This window comes from Chaetodon auriga, chromosome 24, assembly GCF_051107435.1.
Source record: "Chaetodon auriga isolate fChaAug3 chromosome 24, fChaAug3.hap1, whole genome shotgun sequence".
NCBI classification, from domain to species: domain Eukaryota; kingdom Metazoa; phylum Chordata; class Actinopteri; order Chaetodontiformes; family Chaetodontidae; genus Chaetodon; species Chaetodon auriga.
Window position 1 is genome coordinate 5,278,458 of NC_135097.1, and position 19,365 is coordinate 5,297,822.

A 19,365-nucleotide genomic window follows, 5' to 3' on the forward strand; every position below is an offset into this window, starting at 1 on the left:
AGCCAGAAGCGTCACACTGCCTGCAGTACCGCAGTCCGTGCAGACGGGGGCGCTGCTGCGCTCTGTTTACACGTATGATCTTTGCGAACATGGTGGTGGATCAGCAGCCAGTCAAGACAGCAGGATAACAACACTGCAGAGATCATTATTTTAAGAACTGGGATTTTTAAAAAAGCAATAAAGATATGCAACGATTATGATTTACTTCTGAGTCTTCTGGCAGACCAACAGAGAGGGAAGCAAATCCGGATTTTACCACTGTGACTTGTTTTGGGGAGAAAGACCTGAGGTGGAGCTTCACTGGAATCGTATTGCCTTCAAGCTAGCTGGCTAACATGCAGCTTTAGTATCTGAATTTGCACGAAAACGGCACTCTGGGATATATCGAGCTGGAATTTGCACGGACTGCCACTATCTCGACTACTTTAATATCCATCTATTCGCATGCGGTTAAAGTCATGCTGGGCTCTCATCTTGCAGACGTAGCAGGTTAGCTAGCCACCGCTAAAGGACCGACTCTTTGGCGCAGCAGAAAGCCGAGCCCACGGCGCTTTCGCTCGGCCTGAGGACCAACGCCATGCTGCGGATTGAAATAGGCCCTTGGGTAGAGCTAACTTCAGGAAGCTAACGCTAGCTGGATGTAGCAGGCCGCTTCAAATGCTAGTCATCACCCCTTAGTAAACTCATTAGAGAAGTCATAACCCAAACTTGAGAAGCGCCTTTAATTTTCATTCAGCACGGTGCTTTCGTTTTTCTAAGCCCAGCGGCAGAGCTAGCTAATGCCGGGTAATCTGCTAATTAGCTAGCCGTTTCGTTAGCCAGCAGTAGCGTCGGGGTAGGTTGTTGTTTACAGTGCTAGCATGTAAATTTCTCCCACTTAAAGTTAGCTTGGTAGCGTGTTGGGGTGGTGCGGTAGCTGACCATTTACTTGTCAGACTGAGGTACGTTATTTTGTGTATGGAGTAATTCCCAGTAGCTAGCCACATAACGTTACACGTTAGCAGAAATAGTTTCGCTATCAACATCACTGTGGGCATTCCTGTTAGACTGTAACATAATCTATGCAAGCGTATGAGAAGTGAGCGACATTAAGGTGGTTCTTAGCTTGTGTGGGATTATTTAGGTTGGCACAGCTCACATGTAAACAAGTCTGGCTGCGTGTAAGGTTGTGCTTATTTATTTCACTGCAGGGTGTCACTACATATCATTAGAAGCAATGTGCTGTTATCTGGATGTCATTTGTGCGTGTTGAAGCAGGTACTTTGAACTTATCTTCCAGGAATTAGCTTTGCACAGGCCCTAAAAGGCATGGGAGCTGCTGACCTCCTGCAGCATAGCGACACATATCAGCCATTCATTCATGATTGATGACCTTTGAGGAGGCTCACTGTCCTTTATCCATTTACCACTACAGCTGAACCCACATCAAGCCACTAACAGCCTTTGTTCTAGCATTTATTTTCAACCACTAATGTAACCTAGTTAAAAAAGAAGAAACACTGAGGATTTTCTTCTCAAATCTTACTGACACCTGACTGGAAGCACTGGCGTGGATGGGAACATGAGGAGCACTCTGTCTGATCTGAGCCAGCTTCCGAGTAGCTTGAAGATCTGATCAAAGCACAACATAGAGCCCCATTGTGTGGACTGCAAACCGACGAGGAAAGAGATGATGGGGCTGGCGATAAAAGAGGCCCAGTGACAGTGTTGATCCCACACCAGGAAGCAGAGGAGCGTCACAAGGCTGCAGACATGAGTCTCCGCCAGCCCACCTCTACGCTGGACAGGTACGAGCCCCGCATCCACTACGCCCCGCTGGCACTTTCTGTTTCTGTGGTTAAGGATGCAATCTCAACGCCTCGCTCAAAAATGTGGTACTCCCAGATCAGCCAATCGACGTGTCTTATCTGGCTGAGGTCCCGTCTGGCCACTGGAAATACTGGTCGGACAGGCTGCTCGCTGGGAGGTGATAAAACTGCCCTCTGCAGCAACGAGAGGGAGAAAATACTGCATGCATGACAGTAGCAGGAGCCTGAAATTTCTTATTCAGAACAACGTGAAGCAAGATTTTGCAGTTATGTTCAGATCGTTTATAATGGGTAGAGGGAAATGGGTGCAGAAAAGAAGGCGGTTCTTACTCTCTGTGGTTCAGAATCGATTCACAAAAGGCCAAAAAGTCTATTTCTGTACGATGTTAATAGAGTTTGTTGAGGAGCTCAACGGCAACAGCACAGGGGAGGATGTACAGCACGTGCACGCTGGAGCTACCTTGCAGGTCATCTTCAAGAAATGGCGCTAGGATGCATTTCGCGTTTAATGACGTGATCATTAGATTTGCATGACCACTCCTGCACTCCAGCGCGAACAAACAAGGCGGGAACGTGCTTCCAAATTCAAGCAGTGATAAACTTAAACAAGCTGCACACACTTTCTTCTTTGCATTTGGGTGAGAAAGTGACCTGTAAGCTTAATATTCCATATTGCATTTTGTGGTGTAAGTGCAGACTTTTCTATTCATCCAGTCACGAATCGATTCTGAATCAGATGGTGTGACTCCCTCAGACTCCCAGCGCTGTTGTTCATAGTGAGCGTCAGTGTCTATTTGTTGCCTGGACCTCGTGTTGTGACTCTTGGCCCGCTGTCTGGAGCTCTGCCGCGGCTCACACATGATGTCCTGTAGCTCCTCCTGTTTGTCGCCGTCAGTCATCACCACATTCACTGTGTAGCCCTGCGCTGTGTTTCTGTGATCATCTCTTTAGATGCACCTGTGTCTTGATCATATGTCTTTCCTGTTTCTCCTGCTGTCAACCTTTTTTTTTTTTTTCCCTTCCTGTGTGTGTTCTTGTGCACGTGCCTACTGCTGTGTGTCATGTGACAGCAGGGCGGCCAATAAGAAAAACGCCCACCTGTTCAGGTAGGACAGCTGATCGGTGAGCGCTTATGTCAGGGGTGGGGATGGGGGTGGGGGGGGGGTCATTGACATCTACAGATTGTACAGCTGCGGCAGCACATTTCAAGGCGCTTTTGGCTTGACACAGCAGTGTAGGTGGAGTCAGCGACAAACACACATAAAAGGCATTTCACAGGCTCAGACTGTGCCGTAGCTCATCGGGATGCTCCAGTTCATCGGCACTGATGGAGAAACTCATCCAAATGTGGCTCAGTCGCATCGTGGCTTTCCCTGGTCGTTCAGTATTGGCAGGTGTGATGATCCAGTGTTGGTGGACGGGATCGATGCATTCCCGGCAGCTGCTTTTGTATGAAGTGCTGACTCCACCTACCTGAGCTGAACACACACACACAGAAAAAAAAACACAGCTAATCTAAGTTCTCCCATCTGTTACTGAGAGTTAATCAGTCCATTCGAGCAGTTTTGGCTTTATATGTTGAGATGTGATAAGACTGGCCACAGGGGTCCATCTGATGATCCTTTTCATGATCAGTGAACCCCTCCTTTGTTCTGTCCATCAAGATGACTGGAACATCTGTGTTGGACTGCAGCTGAAAAATAACCTCTTGGCTAACTCTGGCGCTTTTATTGCGATGTCTATTAATGTGAGCAGTCCCTGCTAACAAGTTAAGGAATTAATCGTCCTTTTCCAGAATCTAGTCTGCATTGCTTGTGTTGCCTGACCAAAAAGTCCAAACCCCCACAGCAGTGAAAGTCTGCCGTTTTTCCTCAACAATCGACAGAAGAGATCACTGGTATCCTGGTATCTCCAGATCCTAGTAAATCACACCAAATGTATCCGGATGGTTTCACTTTATTTTGGGCTGATTTGTCCCTTGAAGCCCAGCAGTCAGTGGACTTCTGGAAATATACTGAATCACTGCAGTGTTTACACGGTGGCCTTGCGTCAGACACCCTTAAATAAACACAGTCCTGGAAGTGAAGGCTGCTCTCGGTGTTTACAATCTGTAAGAGTATAAAGGGCGTGGGGATGATTTGAACTCTTGGTCACTTTCTGTGTCCTCTTAATTCGAGGTTGGTCTTCATTCTGACTTTCTTTTCTCTCTTTTCTCTGCCCCCCTCCCACTTTTCCCTTTATCTGCCTTCTCCGTCTTTTCTGTCATGCTTCGCTTTCAGTCCCTTTGCTGCTTGGTGAGTTTTCCTGTCGAATGCTTTCTTGTCGCCTCTCGTGCATTTTCTCATATTCTCACTCTCTCCGCTCCACATTTTCTCACCACCCCTTGAACCGCCTGCCCCCGGCCTCCCTCTCTCCTCTCATGTTGCTCTGTGTCTGACTTGCCCTCTTTCTCTTTGACCTGTTCTGTCACTTTTTAGTCATCTCCATTTCAACGATTGTCCCCGTCATCAAAATCACCTGGTTTGTATAGTTTCATGCTCAGCCTCTCTCTCTCTCTCTCTCTCTCTCTCTCACCCAGGCTCAGCAGTCTGACCATCGGGGACTCTGAACGCAAATCCTCTGCCACCCAGCAGAGGGAGCCAACTGCGGACATCCCCGCTGAGAGTACGGGTAATTGCGACACCCCGTGCTGGTTCGTGCTTTTATCATTAAATTTCTCCTTAACGGCCTTCACATCCCTCCGTCCTCCTCCCCCAGGCCCCGGCCTTGTCCAGAGATGCGTGGTCGTGCAGAAGGACCAGCTGGGTTTCGGCTTCACCGTGTGTGGAGAGAGAGTCAAGCTTGTGCAGAACGTCCGACCAGGTGAGACTCGTGCACGGCTGCCGTGCTTTTTCTGCCTCTTTGCACACAGATGCTCCAGCAAACAAAGGAGGCTGAAACTCGTGGTGCAGGGTTCAGATACAGACGGTTCCCAGGTACTGAAAACACATCAAACACGTTGGCAAAACAGCACCTACCTGAGCTTGTGGCTGTGTTCATCTTCACAGGTGGTGCAGCAGTCAAGGCCGGGGTCCACGAAGGAGACAGAATAATAAAGGTGTTTATTATTTCCCATCACAGACTTTAAATATGAGAGCTTTGGGGTTTTCAGTGTTGCTGACTTCCCTCTTTTCCGTCTGTCTCCATCTCGCAGGTGAACGGCTCGCCGGTGTCCTCCATGTCCCATCAGGAGGTGGTGAAGCTCATCAAATGTGAGTTTGACATATTGATTGTTTGCGTATTTGCTGTAAAAATGTGTTTTCTTTTTCTAATTCTACCCCTTTTTTTAATCATCCCACAGCTGGAACATATGTAGCTCTGACCCTACAAGGACCGCCCCCTTCGACCGCATCCTTACCCCTCGAGCCCCTCCCCACTGACCTTGCACCCAATCAAAGAACGTCTCTGGGTGGGGATGCTCCACCTCCTCCACCTCCACCCTTGCCCTCTGGACTGAGCAGCACCCCTTCCCAAAGAATCACTGGACCCAAACCACTACAGGTAAATGTCATTATTTTAAGGATTAATAAAAACAAATGGACTCTCACTTCCTGCTAAATGAGACGAATGATAATGGGGTTTTTTTTCAGGACCCAGAAGTACAGAAACATGCCACTCAGATACTCAGGAAAATGCTGGAGCAGGAAGAGGCTGAACTACAGGTACACACACACACACACACACACACACACACACACACACACACACACACATATACAAATACACTGTCCCATAGCCGAATCTGCACACTTTCTCTCCCCGTTCTGCTGCCTGACTGCATCCTCCTGTAATCGAGGAAGGCTCCACAGTGTCTCACATTATTCTAGAATACACTGCAGCATCCAACGTTAAGCCCTTGTTGCATCGCTCTGTCTGCATGATGAGCTACAGTGACGCTCTGCAGCTAAAATCTGCTGCTGATAACCAGACCTGACCAATTCACAGGACTTGATGGAGGAGCAGCTGAAGAACCCGTCGCCGTCACTGGAGGAGCGGATCGAAAGTGCCAAGAGGAGGGCTCACCAAGTCAGGGTCAAGGTTCAGCAAGACCTGGTGAGCAGACGTGACGCGAAAACCCCTTGATATGTTTAAATGTTTTATGGGAAAGAGAATTTAATTTGCAGAAACGTTGAAGAGCATTGTCAGGCCTCGTTTTGCTGTTCTAATCACACGATCAGATAAATGCTCTGTTTTGCTCCTCCAGGAGGGAACGCGATCAGAGTCCGCCTTGAGCTACGTCATGGCGGGAGAAGGTCCGTGTCTTTTTTTGTCTTTTTACTGTTTACTTGCATCTCTCCGTGCTGCAGAGGTTCACATGTTGAATTGCTCTTTCTGCGAGTTCATGTCAGGGGTGTAAACTGCTCTGTGCTCTGGCAGGTCGACTGTCGGTGGACTCCGGCGAAGGCGACGTGGAGGTAGGCTGCACAGTCTTTGCATAAAGCGGTGAGATTGCATGCATGCGTTTCTGTCTGAGACGGTCCCACTCATCCCGTCCCCCTCGTCCCCCCTCCTGCTCCTCCTCCTCCTCCTCCTTCCCCAGGCCTTTGAGAGTCCCCACTCCTCCCCCTCATCCTCCTTCAGGACCCCCCAACACCGCCGGCAGAACTCCGACACACACACCCTGTCTGATTCGGTGAGATGGACACACGCACTTGTCGATAAAGCTTATTTGAATTTTTAAAAGAGAGAGACAGGAGGGGAGAACCTTCACTTACTGTTACTGTTACTAAGCTTTTTGCCTGCATCACCAGCTGCATGCTTGAGGCCGTGTAGCTCTGCTCTTTCCTCGCCGCCTCCAGCTCGTACCTCACGTCATCCGACTCTTTCGCTCCGACGTGCTCGGACCTGCTGTCACGTGTCCACCAGCGTGAGGCTGAGCGCTGTGCATGTCTTTAAACCTGTGTGTGTGTGTGTGTGTGTGCGCGTCTGTGTCCAAAGGGTGGAAAGGCCCAGATCATCGGCCCAGAGGAAGAGGACGAAGAGGATGACGGCTATGCGTTCAATGAGGTGAGAGGGCAGTTCTCAGCGTCTCCTCAGCCCACGCTGATGTGATTTCCAGCCGTCTTGATTTTCCTTTTCCTCAGCTGCGTTCAGCTCCATCGATATTCACAGCCTCTCCGTCTTTCTCAGATGGACGGTCCCTTCCAGGACATCGAGTTGTTGAAGTCCCGGCCGGCGCACATGGCCGTGTTCATGAGATACGTCTTCACCCAGCTTCTGGACCCCAACCCTCTGGTCAGTCTCTTGTCCTTTGAGACTGATTCTGGTCATCAAGAATTTACATTTTTGGATAACATTGTCATGTAGAGTCTGTATGTATATCAGGGTTTGCTTGCTTACACTCATGGTTACGTGTGTCTACCTCAGCTGTTTTACCTGTCGGTGGAGGCCTACCTGGGCTCCAGTCCAAAAGACGCCCGTGCACTCGCACCTCAGATCTGCTCCCATTTCCTGGATCCGGATGCTGTATGTACCAACAGGCTTTCATGATGTTAAACTGAAGTTCACTCATGTGTTACATCCCAGTACTGGCTGCTAATGTTTATGTTGTCTTTGCATTCGGCACCACAGTCTCAGTGACTGAAATAACTTTTTTTTTTTATCCCCCTTGCAGCCCCTGAAAATCAAAGTGCGAGAGGAGTATCTCACAGATATAGGTAAGACGACTCAAAGCTAGTTTGCTTGGTGTTTTTTGATATTCGAGCCTTCAGTTTAAGATTCGTCAGGTCTTCTTTCATGTGAGACTAAAAAAAAAAGACTGATTAATCCGAAGTTTGAGCCACTTAGCTGTAACGGTTGTGTCCATCGCCCCCTCAGAAAGTCGACTTCATGCCCAGGAGGACATCAGAGGACCTCTGTCCGAGCTGCAGCAGCAGGTGCTGCCGGACATCCAGGACCAGATACAGGACTACAGGTACGCCACTGCTTCGGCAGATTAATGACCACAAAGGCCAGTTTTGACAGAATGACCACCTCCATGAGCTGGTAGTAACCTGTGAACATGCGTCTCATAGGAACAAGCAGATGATGGGTCTCGGCTCCCTGTTTGGAGAAGGAGACCTGCAGCAGCTGGATGGAGACCCGGTGAAGGAGCGACAGGTGGTGGACAGACAGGTCACCGCCCTGTGGGAAATACTGTAAGTGTGTGACTTACTTCCTTGAATGCTGTCGTTGCATCATGGTTTTCCCGATACCAACAGGCCACGCTTTTACCGTCAGGGCGAGCTGAACGGGGTCAGACCGGAGTAAAATCATTTTCATTTTCGTCTGGGTGCAACTCCGCCTGTTTACTGCTTGTACGTCGGTTTACTTCAGGTGGCTCTAATCAGGAAGTCAGTACGAGCACGCCCACACTCGGTGGTTTGCCTAGAAACGGGGTCAAACATTTGGGGCCCAATAAAACCGTTATTACAAAGCAACAGAAGGCGCACACCCAAGCTGTCATAACAAAGGTCACTGCCGCTGCCGCTGCACCGGGAAACCACATGACATCCACTCCTCTGTCTTTACCCACGCACGGGCCGGTTCGCGTCACATGACCACCGCGCTGCAGTCGGTGTCTGACATCGTTGTTTGCGCTGAACTGAGTGGGTTTACCTTTGAGGTATTAAACTGGGTCTCTCTTTGGAGGCCTGTTACTGCTTATGGAGGGAGTTGACCACTGTTTTATGTCTTTCTGTTCCCACTGCAGATCAAAGCACGAAGAGGACAGAAGGTAAGAGACGTGTCTTATCTGTCGGAGGGGAATGTCATTCAACAGCAGCACCTGCCTGCTTCATTCTTCCTCAACGCCTTCTCTTTGTTTCCCTCTGTGGTCCTCATGTTTCTCTCCGCCGTGTTCGTCCTGTCTCTCTCTCTCGCTCCTCTCCCTCAGCTCTCCCCTGGCGTCGGCCGTGCTCCTCTACCTGCGTCATTCGGGTATCAAGCTGAGAGACTCCAAGGTCTTCCCCGGTCTGAGCACAGAGAAGGAGAAGTGGCTCGCCTTCTTAAAGACGAAAAAGGTGAGAGCGGCAGCCGCAGTGAATGTTCTTGCAAATGTAAACGGCGGCACCTCTTTTTCAAATAGCGTTTATTAGTATTTAAAATCTATTAGCTCATCTTTGAGGTCTGGTCCTTTCACGCTTTCATCGAAAGTTTTTGCAGTCATTCACAGAAGAAGTCAATAAATAGGCAGAAGGTGTTTGCATTGATTGTATGACGCGGCCCCGTGGCTCCTCTCTCCACAGCTGAGCAGCACCAAGAAAGAGAAAGACGGAGAGGATAAAAAGAGGAATCCCATCCTGAAGTACATCGGCAAGCCGCGGTCCACATCCCAGTCCAGTAAATACGAACACACGCCTGCATTCATGAGTCATTACTCCACCTATACCCACTGTCAGAATGCTAACATGCTAACATGCTAACACACACATGCAGTCGTGTAAAATCTACCTGACACGCTCTCACTCATCGTGTTTGTCAGACAGCATTGATTTGTTTTTGTCCTCTATTTGCCATTTTATCGCTTTTGCAGGTTAATGTATTGATTTAAGTAATTTTCGTTGGTCGTTCTGATTTCATTGTTTCTGATTGGTTCATTTTGGTCTTGTAGCGTTCCATGTCACGTCGTCCCCCACCGAAGGTATTTATGTTTTTATCATTTCTCATATGTTAAATTTTGCTTTTCACCAAACACACGCAACCGTTATTCTCCGTGGACGATTCCACCCGTGTGTGTGTGTGTGTGTGTGCGCGCACGCTGTTTTGTCACACTGTACACCTCTCTGTGTGCGCAGTCCGTCCTGGCAGCGTGAGGAACATCATTCAGCAGTTTGAGAATCACACCGAGACGACGGGGGAGGAGGGAGGCGACGCCGCCGACCCCCAGAGGCTCTCCTCCAGCAGCCTGGGAGAGGACGGCATGGACAGGTAGCTCTGAAGTCCACCCGTCCTTTAGGTTCAGCATCGTCTTCTTGGAGCTCATTCAAAGTGTTTTTTCATAAAATGCTGCCTTCTCTCGCGCAGCCCCGCGGTCTCTGTGCGTCTGGCGCGTAGCGAGTCGCTGAAGGCTCAGGGAGAAGGGCGGCGGCGGGGCGTCGTCTCAGGGACGGAGTCGGTCCCTCGGTCCCGTAGCGACGTGGACATGGAGGACTGCGGGGAGGAGAGGGAGGGGCCGGGCCTCAGGCCGCTGCAGCACAGCGCCTCGTCGTCCGCATCCAGCAGCTCTGCACGGTAAAGACCCACCAACACTCCCGGGGGGTTTCTTACAGATGAAACTCAGACACAGACATTTTTTTGCACCGTCAGGGAGGGAAGTAACAAACGAAGCTTCAGGGAATCAAATCCTCCACTATAATGAGAGCTTTACGTCCCAAACAGCCGTTTCCCCTGGAAGTGTAGTTTTCACCTCATGGCATCTCTCTCTCCACTCTCTCTCAAACTCAGGTCTCTAGAGAACCCTACACCCCCATACACCCCTCGGTCTAGACGCAGGTGAGTCTCCACCTCCTTAGACGATTGATGGCTGACTTCTTTCCCTCATGCAAAACACAGACCTGGATCGCAAGAAAGACGTGTGTTTTTTTGGAATAGTTATGTAACAGTCCATCTGTCTCTGCATCCATACACACGCATCTGTTTTCCACATGCACGCCGCTCCGCCCCCCCGCCTGCGCTTACGTGTCTGTGTGCATGTGACCCCGCAGGAGCGTCGACTCGCCGCTGGCGCTGCTGCCGGACGCCGCGGCGCTGGAGGAGGAGTTGTGCGACGGTCAGAACTGGCAGGACACGGTCCCCCCTCAGCTCCTCGCCACGCTCAGTCCGAGGGAGGTGGACAGACAGGCCGTCATATACGGTACGAGTCAGTAGCTGCAACATAAACAAATATGGGGTAGTGACCTCATGACGGTGCGCTGATCTCCGTTTGCTGCTCTCTTCCCTTCATCCTCAGAGCTGTTCACCACCGAGGCGTCCCACCTGCGGACCTTGAGGGTCCTGGACCAGGTCTTTTTCCAGAAGATGAGGTCTGTGCTGAACTCTGATGAGCTGGCCTGCATCTTCCCCAACCTGCCCCAGGTCTATGAATTCCACGGTCAGTCTGTGTGTGCGTGAAATGAGCAGAAAATTAAACAAAAAACCTGCACAACACGTCTGACCCTGTGCGCACAGTGTGTGGATCTGCTGTATTTATCGGTGTAGCTGCATGTTTTCTCAAGTGAAGAATCATTTTTTGTCTGTGGGTGAATAGGATCTTGTTTATGGTCATGGAGCCAAGAGCATTTCAAGGAATTTTCAAATTAAAATCACTTCTTCTGCCTCCTGTTTGCACAGTAAAGCGAGCTGCACACTGAGTCAACATGTATTCAGGGCTGTATGTGTCTGGGTAAATAATAATAAGTCGAGTAAATACTCAGCGAGGGTTGTAACTGTTGAATTTAAGCTCAGCCGGCCGAGTCAATGTGTGTTCTAGGCTTTAATTTAAAACAAGGTATGTGATAGGATGTAATTGCCACGCAAGAATAGTAAATACTTTAGTTTTGTACGATACCATTACGTCTTTATTAGCAGTTTTTGAAATAATTGACCTGATGATGAAGCCACACATGCATTTGTCACTTCTGTGTCGTTTCCCTGCAGCAAGTCTGTGCGAGGCGATGAAGAAGCGGAGAGAGACCCCCATCGTTCAGGACATCGGGGACGTCATGCTGGCCAGGGTGAGTGAAGCGATCACCTGAGAGGTGTTTCTGTGCATGAATGAATGCGGCGCGCTAACGGCAGCGTGTTTTCGTAGTTTGAAGGCGCAGCCGGAGACGAGTTTCAGGAGCAGGCATCGCAGCTGTGCAGCCAGCAGTCCCAGGCGCTGGAGCTCATCAAGAACAAGCAACGCAAAGACCCTCGCTTCGCTCACATCATCCAGGTAAACACACACACACACACACACACACACTCTTAGCTCTGTTAGCACTCGTAGCTTCACGCGCTCACGTGTCTGACGTATCCGTTCAGGAGTGCGAAGCCAGTCCTCACTGTCGGAGGCTGCAGCTCAAAGACCTGCTGGTGTCAGAGATGCTGAGACTCACCAAGTACCCCCTGCTGCTGGACAACATCATGAAATACACAGAGGGTGAGGAGGCAGGAGATGCATCCCATAATAACCGTCAACACGGCGAAACGCGTGGCCCAAAAAAGTTTTAAAAAAAAGTGATTAAAGGGGATGTCTGTTTTTCCTGCAGCCGGCTCGTCGGACCTCCCCTCGCTGCACCGCGCCCAGGCGTGTTGCAGAGGGATTCTGCAGGCCGTCAACGAGGTCGTGAGGGAAACTGAACACCGGCAGCGCCTCAGCCAATACCAACGCAGGGTGGATGCCGCCCCTCAATTCAAGGTGGTCGCATAGTTTATGCTGGTTAAGCGGTTTTTGTTTCTCGTCTCTTCGGCCCGTTCACGCTGCTGATCGAGGGCTACCAACCGTGTCTGATAGAAGCCTTTTCTCCTTCTCCCTCTCAGAGTCTGGACTTCTCCTCTAAGAGGATGATCCATGAAGGACCTCTGACGTGGAAAGTCAGCAAAGATAAGCAGATAGGTCAGCGCCTCTGTGTGGACGCATGCAGTTCCATCGCTTTGGCTTCAGACCGCTTTGCTCACACGTCTCTGTGTCCCTCCATCAGAGATTCAAGCGCTGCTGCTGTCAGACTGCCTGGTCCTTCTGCAGAGGGGCCCAGACGACCGGCTGCAGCTCAGGCATCCATCCCGCTGGCTGGGTGGAGGCGGAGGGGGCGGCGGGGACAGCAAGACCTCCTTCAGCCCTCTGGTGCAGCTGGACTCGCTGCTGGTCCGCTCGGTAGCTACAGGTACGACCGCAGAAGAAAGCAGAACGGGCTTTTGTTTTGTCTGTTTTTGGTCCCGGTCGCAGGCCTAAATCTCGCCATTTGTCTCCAGACAACAAAGCCCTCTACATCATCAGCACCACAGAGAGGCAGATCTACGAGCTGGCGGCCGGGACGTCGTCAGAGAAAAACACGTAAGCTGAGAACGGCTCGCGGAGCGTCCGTCTGTTTTTCTGCGCTTACGTCTGCAGGATGTGTTGACTGTTGGTCTTTGTTTCACAGCTGGAAAGATTTACTTGAAAAGGCCATCTCATCGGCGGGCGGCTCGTCACCGCTGATCAATCACGGGTCCATGCCGATACCGTGAGTGCATTTATGTCTGAATAGTAAATAAAGGAATGTGTTTTCATTTGCTTCGCTTCTTCTTTCACTCATTTCTTTTCATCTTTCCTGATGTAAGCTGTTGTGTTTTCTGCAGTTCCCCCAGCCTGCGCAGCGCGTCCCCGGTCTCCACCGGCAGTAATGTGTACGCAGGTAATCACCACCATTAAAATCCTCCTTCTCCAATATTTGATCGAATAGTTTGATTTTTCCGCCTTCGTCAGCAAACTGCTGATGATTGTTTTTATTTATTCGTTTTTACCTCCTGAAACATTCCAGACAACTCCATGACGGAGCAGTCGGACTCCACGCAGACGCATTCCTCCAGTGACGACATTGCGCTCTCAGCTGACACACCTTCGGACCAATCAGAAAGAACAGCAGCAGGTGTGGCCGAGGCCGCTCTGCAAGACGGTGAGAGGGATTCAGAGCCAGGCTGTCGGATGTTGAGCTTATTTTGTCTTTGAATTTGGACAGTTAGCATCAAATTACCTTATCTTGCTTTCGTGCCTCTGCAGTTGAAACTCTGAGGCAGCTCATATTGCGAGACTTGGAAGAGGACGGTTGGAGCCACGATTCGGACGACACGCCCACCAACGAGACGGCCAATGAAAGGAGCTCGTTCACAGACCCGCAGCAGCCTGAGTCTCTGGAGACGGCCCTCAGCTTGGGCACCGGCGCCTGGGAGGCCGAGCCCGAAGAGGTCCCGCCCCCGGACGCGGAGCAGCCCAGCGTGAAGGTCGTGAGGAAAGGTAACGAAGCCGACTGAGAAATCAGACGTTGTCTTTGATTCTTCGGCAGGTTGATCGCTCTGAGGTCAGCCAGCGCTCAGGTGCAAAGTCAGAAGCTTTGTTTTCAGATAAATGGCAGTTATCACGTGTTTCCTCTGCTGTTGGCTGAACTGAGAGTGAATCCAGCTCGCTGTGCTTTCTGCCTCTTTTTGGATTATCTGACGGCTGCCTTCATCTGCATGTCCTCTCCTCACCGCTCGGTGATTCGTGATTTTGTTTCTCACACGCTCTCTGTTCTCTCCTTGTGTCCGCTCGCTCTTCGCGCGCCGATGCTCCGCCTGCTCCCGCATCGACGCCTTCCCTCGCTCTTTCTCGCCCCTCTTCCACTCACACTCACGACACTCTCTGTCACACGTCTGTCCTTTGTGCATAGCTGTGGTTGCGGGTCCTTCTTCTTCTTCTTCTGTCCCTGACGACATCACTGATGATGTCGCCCTCCCCTCCGACCGATCGTCCAAGCCGAGAGGCGGGGCCACTGCGCAGGGTAATGATGGCTACGTTGATCCAGTGCTGTTTTTATCAGACAGGCCCATGACATCACTTTGACCTGGATGTTCGTTCTACCCCTGAAATTCCTCACATGCACGCTTTGTCTTATCGCGTTTCTTTGCTCCAGGGAACACTTTCTACTTAATAATGCCCACAGAGCTGGGAGAGAGCATCACCGACGACCCTCCCACCCCCACCGCCAGCCACTTCCCCGAGCCTCCGGAGGAAGCGACGTCACCGCAGACGCAGCCGGAGGAGGAAACGCCCGCCCGCGGCCCCGAGCCCGAGCGATCGGAGGCTACGCAACTGGAACAGGAAGACGAGAGGGGCCAATCGCAGACCGGGCACCAGAGCCACGTGATCAAAAACGTGGACGAGATTTTCCACACGATCGAGGGGCTGATGAGCAAGCTGAGGCAGCTGAAGGTGAGCTGGTGCTTTTTTTTTTCTTTTCTGTTTCTAAATAGGTTTAACTGTGAAGGATAAATAGAGAGATGATACATGCGTACAGTGAACAGATGCAGTGATGATGCTGTGACCTGCATACTGCTGGGATTTTTCTTTCTTTCATGAGACGTGAACACATCCTCCATTCACCAACCGCCAGATCGTTTATTACATTTTTTTTAAAATGTAGCCAGCAGCAGAGATCAGCTTTCAGGGAAGGGGAGTCAACGCTGCAGCCGTGAAGGCGACTGTAATGAATGCAGCATTCATCGTCTGCCTGAAACGGAGAACAGCGGAATTTCCAACTAGATGGTGCCGCTCGTTCTAAACGGGACTCAGCAACTAACGTTATTATGTCCGTGCACCTCTTTGCAGGAAATAGAGAAGGACCATCACAAGCTTCTGAAAACCCTCAGAGAGCCATCTGCCAATCAGGAGCCAGAGGACCGACAGTGTTCCTCTGCGACCGTCTCCAGAACGCCATCTCTGGACCGCGGCTCAGGAGACGGTGAGGGGGGCCTTTGAGTTTGACTTTGCAATCACTCACTTCAGTTCGGCTCTAAGCTAAATATTTATGTTTCCTTGAACCCAACCAGGTAAAGAGGGCAGCCCGGCGGAGCCCAAAATCCAGTCCACTGGATTCTGACGTCGCTGCAGGGCGGACTTACTCTTGATCGTTGGCACATGAACGCACCCTAACGTACCCACTGTCTGACTCGGGCGCCTCAGCCCTGCCTCCCCTCCTCCCTGCATGCACTGGCCCGTGGAACAGAGCCCAGGAAGGACCGTGGATGTTTTGTTTTGTTTGTTTGTTTTCTCCTGGTCGGACTCACCGGGATCTCTGAGGTCGGCGCGACCTGCGACTCCCAGGAGAGCGCGAGGGAGCCCGGGACGCAGCGAGGACGAAGCATGAAGGAACAAAAAAAAAAGGCAGAAGACAAGTTGACTGGAAGGTCGGGAGAACTGAGGGTGGACACTGTTGGATACTCGTGGAGGGAAATGAGTCGTACGCGTCGCTTTGAAGAGCTGGTTGAAGGAACGGAGCAGAAAAGTGCTGAAATGTTAATTTAAGGAGAAACCCGAGGGACCTGTCACCCCTGCACTTTACCCACAATGCATCCCTCTGTCCAGTGGACGGATCAGGGACTGGAGATGCCACTGGCCTCTGGGGGTCCCCTACACCCCCCCCCCCCCCACATTGGTTGCTTTACACTGAGTTCACCTGCCACCATGGCCGAAGGACTGTGTCTATATAATTCAGGTTATTTGCACTGGGTAAGGAAACACACACACACTCATTTAACTGTATCATTCATGTCAGACCTTCATGTCCCCGCGCTGAGGGACGAACACTACACTTACTGTGACTGGAGACAGCTGCAGCCACACTGACATCATCATATTCATCCTTAAGCCTTCTTTCAAAGCTGTGCGATCGCTCGTTACGCGGTTGGCGTTCGTTTTTTTCTACGTTCGGGGAAACACTGCTGCGCTGTTTACTACTGAAAATGCTGGCAGGTTTTACTTTCCCAGCGCCGCTTCGGAGACGTGCGGGCATCTCAGCGATTTTTAAAACGGCGAGCTCGGCGGAGTCACGCGGCTGCTCTCGCTCGGCGTTCGGGACACTGAGGACGTTGGTGGTGGCCGGACAGGCGGCGTCGACGGCGAGCGAGAGGAAACAGACTCAGACTTAGAAACTTGAATTTTTCTCTGAAGACCTGTTCGCCACTCAATCAAACTGCTGCCAAATATCACCGCTGACGCTGCCTGTCCGCACTCTAAGGTTCGACTGCGTGTCCTTCAGCCTGCTCTCCTCAGTGTATTGTGTGTGTAAATAGCACGGTTGATACTGTGAACCAGCAACGTCCCCCCCCCCCCCCCATCCAATGATCTTACCGCACATAGTGTTTATATCCATCTCACTCACGTCCAAAGCCGTGAAAGGACTGCGCTCTTTACCAAGTAGCTTTCCAGAGAAAGAGAGACACCCCCCCACACACACACACATACACACCTGCACAGAACAACTCGTATTTACTGGGAAAAGGTTAAAAAAAATAGCCGCCATATGCAAGTGCTCCGTGATCGCAGCGCAGTCAGATGAAGCAAACGTTCATTTTTGAAGGAATAGTTCGACATTTTGGGAAATACGCCTCTGCAGAGAGCGGTAAACGTGATGCTAGCGCCAGCTGCTGGTTAGCTTAGCTTAGCTTAGCTTAGCATAAAGACTGGAAACACAGGGAAACGGCTAGCTCGGCCCTGCCCGAAGCTCCAAATTGATGCGTTATGTCTCGTTAGGAAGTTACAAACTGTTGTTTTTAGCTTCCTTTGCTCAGCTGTTTCTTCCTGTTTCCTGTCTTAATGCTGAGCTAAGCTAACAGGCTAACCGGCTCCGGCTCCGTGTCTAACGAGCAGAGGCGACAGTGGTGCCGATCTCATGTAACGCTCAGAGACAATTCCCCAAAATCTGTTTCTTGAACTGTGTTTTGGATCATATGTAGGAGTGATTCAATGTCCTAGACGTTCAGAAACATTTTTGTACGTCTTGGGTTTAACCAGCAAAGACTGACACTAAAGCCAAGTGCTTTTTTTTTTTTTTTTTTTCCCCCCTTTCCTCCTCAAACTCAATCTGTCAGAAACTAACGCTAACACACACTCGACAGGACGTATTAAAGCTGTTAAAAGGGAAGGACTTCTGTCCTCAGTGCGCCGGTTGAGATGCTCTTTCTCTGATCACGCTGGGCAGAATCACACTGGACTGAATTTTATTTGAGCTGGTTTCAAATACAAAGCGAGGAGCGCGTTCGTGAGCTACCCCGGCCTCTTCACCAGCCTCAAGACTGACCATACCAAACTGAACCAAACCAGGAGCCACGACCAGCCACTGATTCTACCATCCGCACTGATATTTCACTGCCTGGTGGAAGGTTTTCGCTCTTTAGCCAAAACACACCCACGTTTCACTTTACATTATGAACAAAGAATAAAAAAATAAATCGGAGCTGCTGATGAGCTGGACGGCCGACTGTCGCAGCTGACCCTGTTTGAACTTGAGGGATTCGTGCTAAAATGTGAAAATGTTCGACCAAAGTGAAATATCTCCTCAGAGGTGTTGAAGGGAGCACCGTTTTCTTTGTTTTCTTCTCGTTTCGGATGCAGATTTTCCAGCAGCTCAGACCAGGAGACTCCTGTTCGGTCCATGAAAAGAAAAAGACTCTGCAGTTTGGACGTTTAACGCGTCTGCTGGTCTGAGCTGCTCCGATCAGGATCTCCTCTTCTTTCATCCCACCTCTCACTACAGCATTTTTCATCCAATTTCTACCTCTACACTTCAGTTTCTTCATATCTTCCATTGTTTTTTTTTTTGTTTTTTTTTCATACCTTTATCTTGTACATTGACATCAGCGTTGTGGCCCGAACTGGCTGTGAAAACAACAAAAAAAAGCTATAACTGATTCCTTTTCTAAGAAAAAAAAAATGTTGCACAAACTTCCCTGCACGGTGCAAACTACTGTATGCATACACACGTCTTTAACTATCATCTCATTGTCTTTTTATTTTGTATTTTTAAAGAAATCACTCATGTAATATAGAGAGATCAGACCCACTTGTTTTATATATGTTAATTTTTTTTCTGTAAAGCCTTAGTCCTCGTATTTGATTTTATTTTTGTAGATATGATTTAAAAAAAAAAAGGATGTATAAATTATTTTCTTCTCCCTTGTTTTTAAAATTGGTGAGATTGTTTAGCTGCACAGGAAGAAAAAAAGAGCTCATGTCTCAGATTCATGTGTTTTGTGAGATTAAAAAGAAACTGGACAAAGAAAATTAGTCTTTTATCTTGGATGTTTTTTTAAATGGATTAAACACTATGTATCATCATTTTTAACCAAAGTTTTTTTTTCGGCTTCTACCAGATTGACCAATTAGAGGGGAATTATTTAGAAGCGAAGACCGAATATTTTATGACCGTGAGAACAGATGATGAGGAGGGTCAGTGTGGAGATGAAGAGCCTCTTGTTCATTGTGCTGTTTGGGCTTAAAAGTAAAAAAAAAAACATCCTCTTTTTGCAGAAAGTGTTGGTTCTCTCTGGTGGTCATATGAAAGGGAAGATTATGGTTTAATTTAGTTTTACGCTCTACGAAGCCTGAATGCGTAAAGTACGCTTTCCACAGCAAGAGTGTGACCGGAAATGTAGCATTGGCTAAAAAATAAAAGCACAACGTTTCTAAAGGACGAGAGTAACTAATCAAACAAGTATTTCTGGATCAGTAGAGGTAAATATTAAGCTGATTTTCACGTTTTTTTCCCCTACTTTTCACATGCAGTGTATTGAATGCAGATGTCAGATCTCACTATGTGAGCAGATATATAAATGATTGTCTGGATTTAACTACAGGCAACAAAGGTTTATCTCTTTATTATTTGGTGAAAATGTACATTTAGTAAAACAATTACATATATGCCATAATGCAGTTTTTTTGCCACTGCAAGTTCTTCTATCTGACTGAGACAAGGGGATATTGTGAATGTTAAATCTTACAGACAAAAAAAAAAAAAAAACATTCAGATGTTGCTTGTTGTTCTCAGTCTGCTGGTAAATCAAT

General features: G+C 49.4%; 1 protein-coding gene across 7 annotated transcripts; it reads left to right on the top strand.

Moving 5' to 3' along the window:
- The first annotated feature begins 74 nt into the window (after window positions 1–74).
- Window positions 75–18,586, top strand: arhgef11 (Rho guanine nucleotide exchange factor (GEF) 11). 7 transcript variants are annotated; one of them, XM_076724671.1, is made up of 42 exons: window positions 75–1,787; window positions 4,088–4,102; window positions 4,387–4,478; window positions 4,566–4,670; window positions 4,856–4,905; window positions 5,002–5,059; window positions 5,149–5,348; window positions 5,438–5,509; window positions 5,793–5,900; window positions 6,052–6,100; window positions 6,225–6,262; window positions 6,388–6,480; window positions 6,786–6,854; window positions 6,978–7,082; window positions 7,215–7,313; window positions 7,462–7,504; window positions 7,665–7,761; window positions 7,862–7,984; window positions 8,539–8,562; window positions 8,722–8,848; window positions 9,074–9,167; window positions 9,439–9,468; window positions 9,623–9,755; window positions 9,852–10,058; window positions 10,272–10,319; window positions 10,532–10,680; window positions 10,777–10,917; window positions 11,463–11,539; window positions 11,617–11,742; window positions 11,832–11,949; window positions 12,059–12,207; window positions 12,330–12,405; window positions 12,491–12,673; window positions 12,762–12,843; window positions 12,932–13,012; window positions 13,128–13,183; window positions 13,310–13,444; window positions 13,549–13,782; window positions 14,195–14,305; window positions 14,438–14,736; window positions 15,133–15,265; window positions 15,354–18,586. In XM_076724671.1, exons 1-42 carry the CDS (start codon window positions 1,753–1,755, stop codon window positions 15,401–15,403), a joined length of 4,314 nt encoding a protein of 1,437 aa, XP_076580786.1. In that variant the 5' UTR covers window positions 75–1,752; the 3' UTR covers window positions 15,404–18,586. The 7 variants fall into 7 exon arrangements, with proteins under 7 accessions (XP_076580786.1, XP_076580793.1, XP_076580790.1 ...); XM_076724678.1 differs by lacking the exon at window positions 14,195–14,305; XM_076724675.1 differs by lacking the exon at window positions 10,272–10,319.
- Window positions 18,587–19,365: the final 779 nt, after the last annotated feature.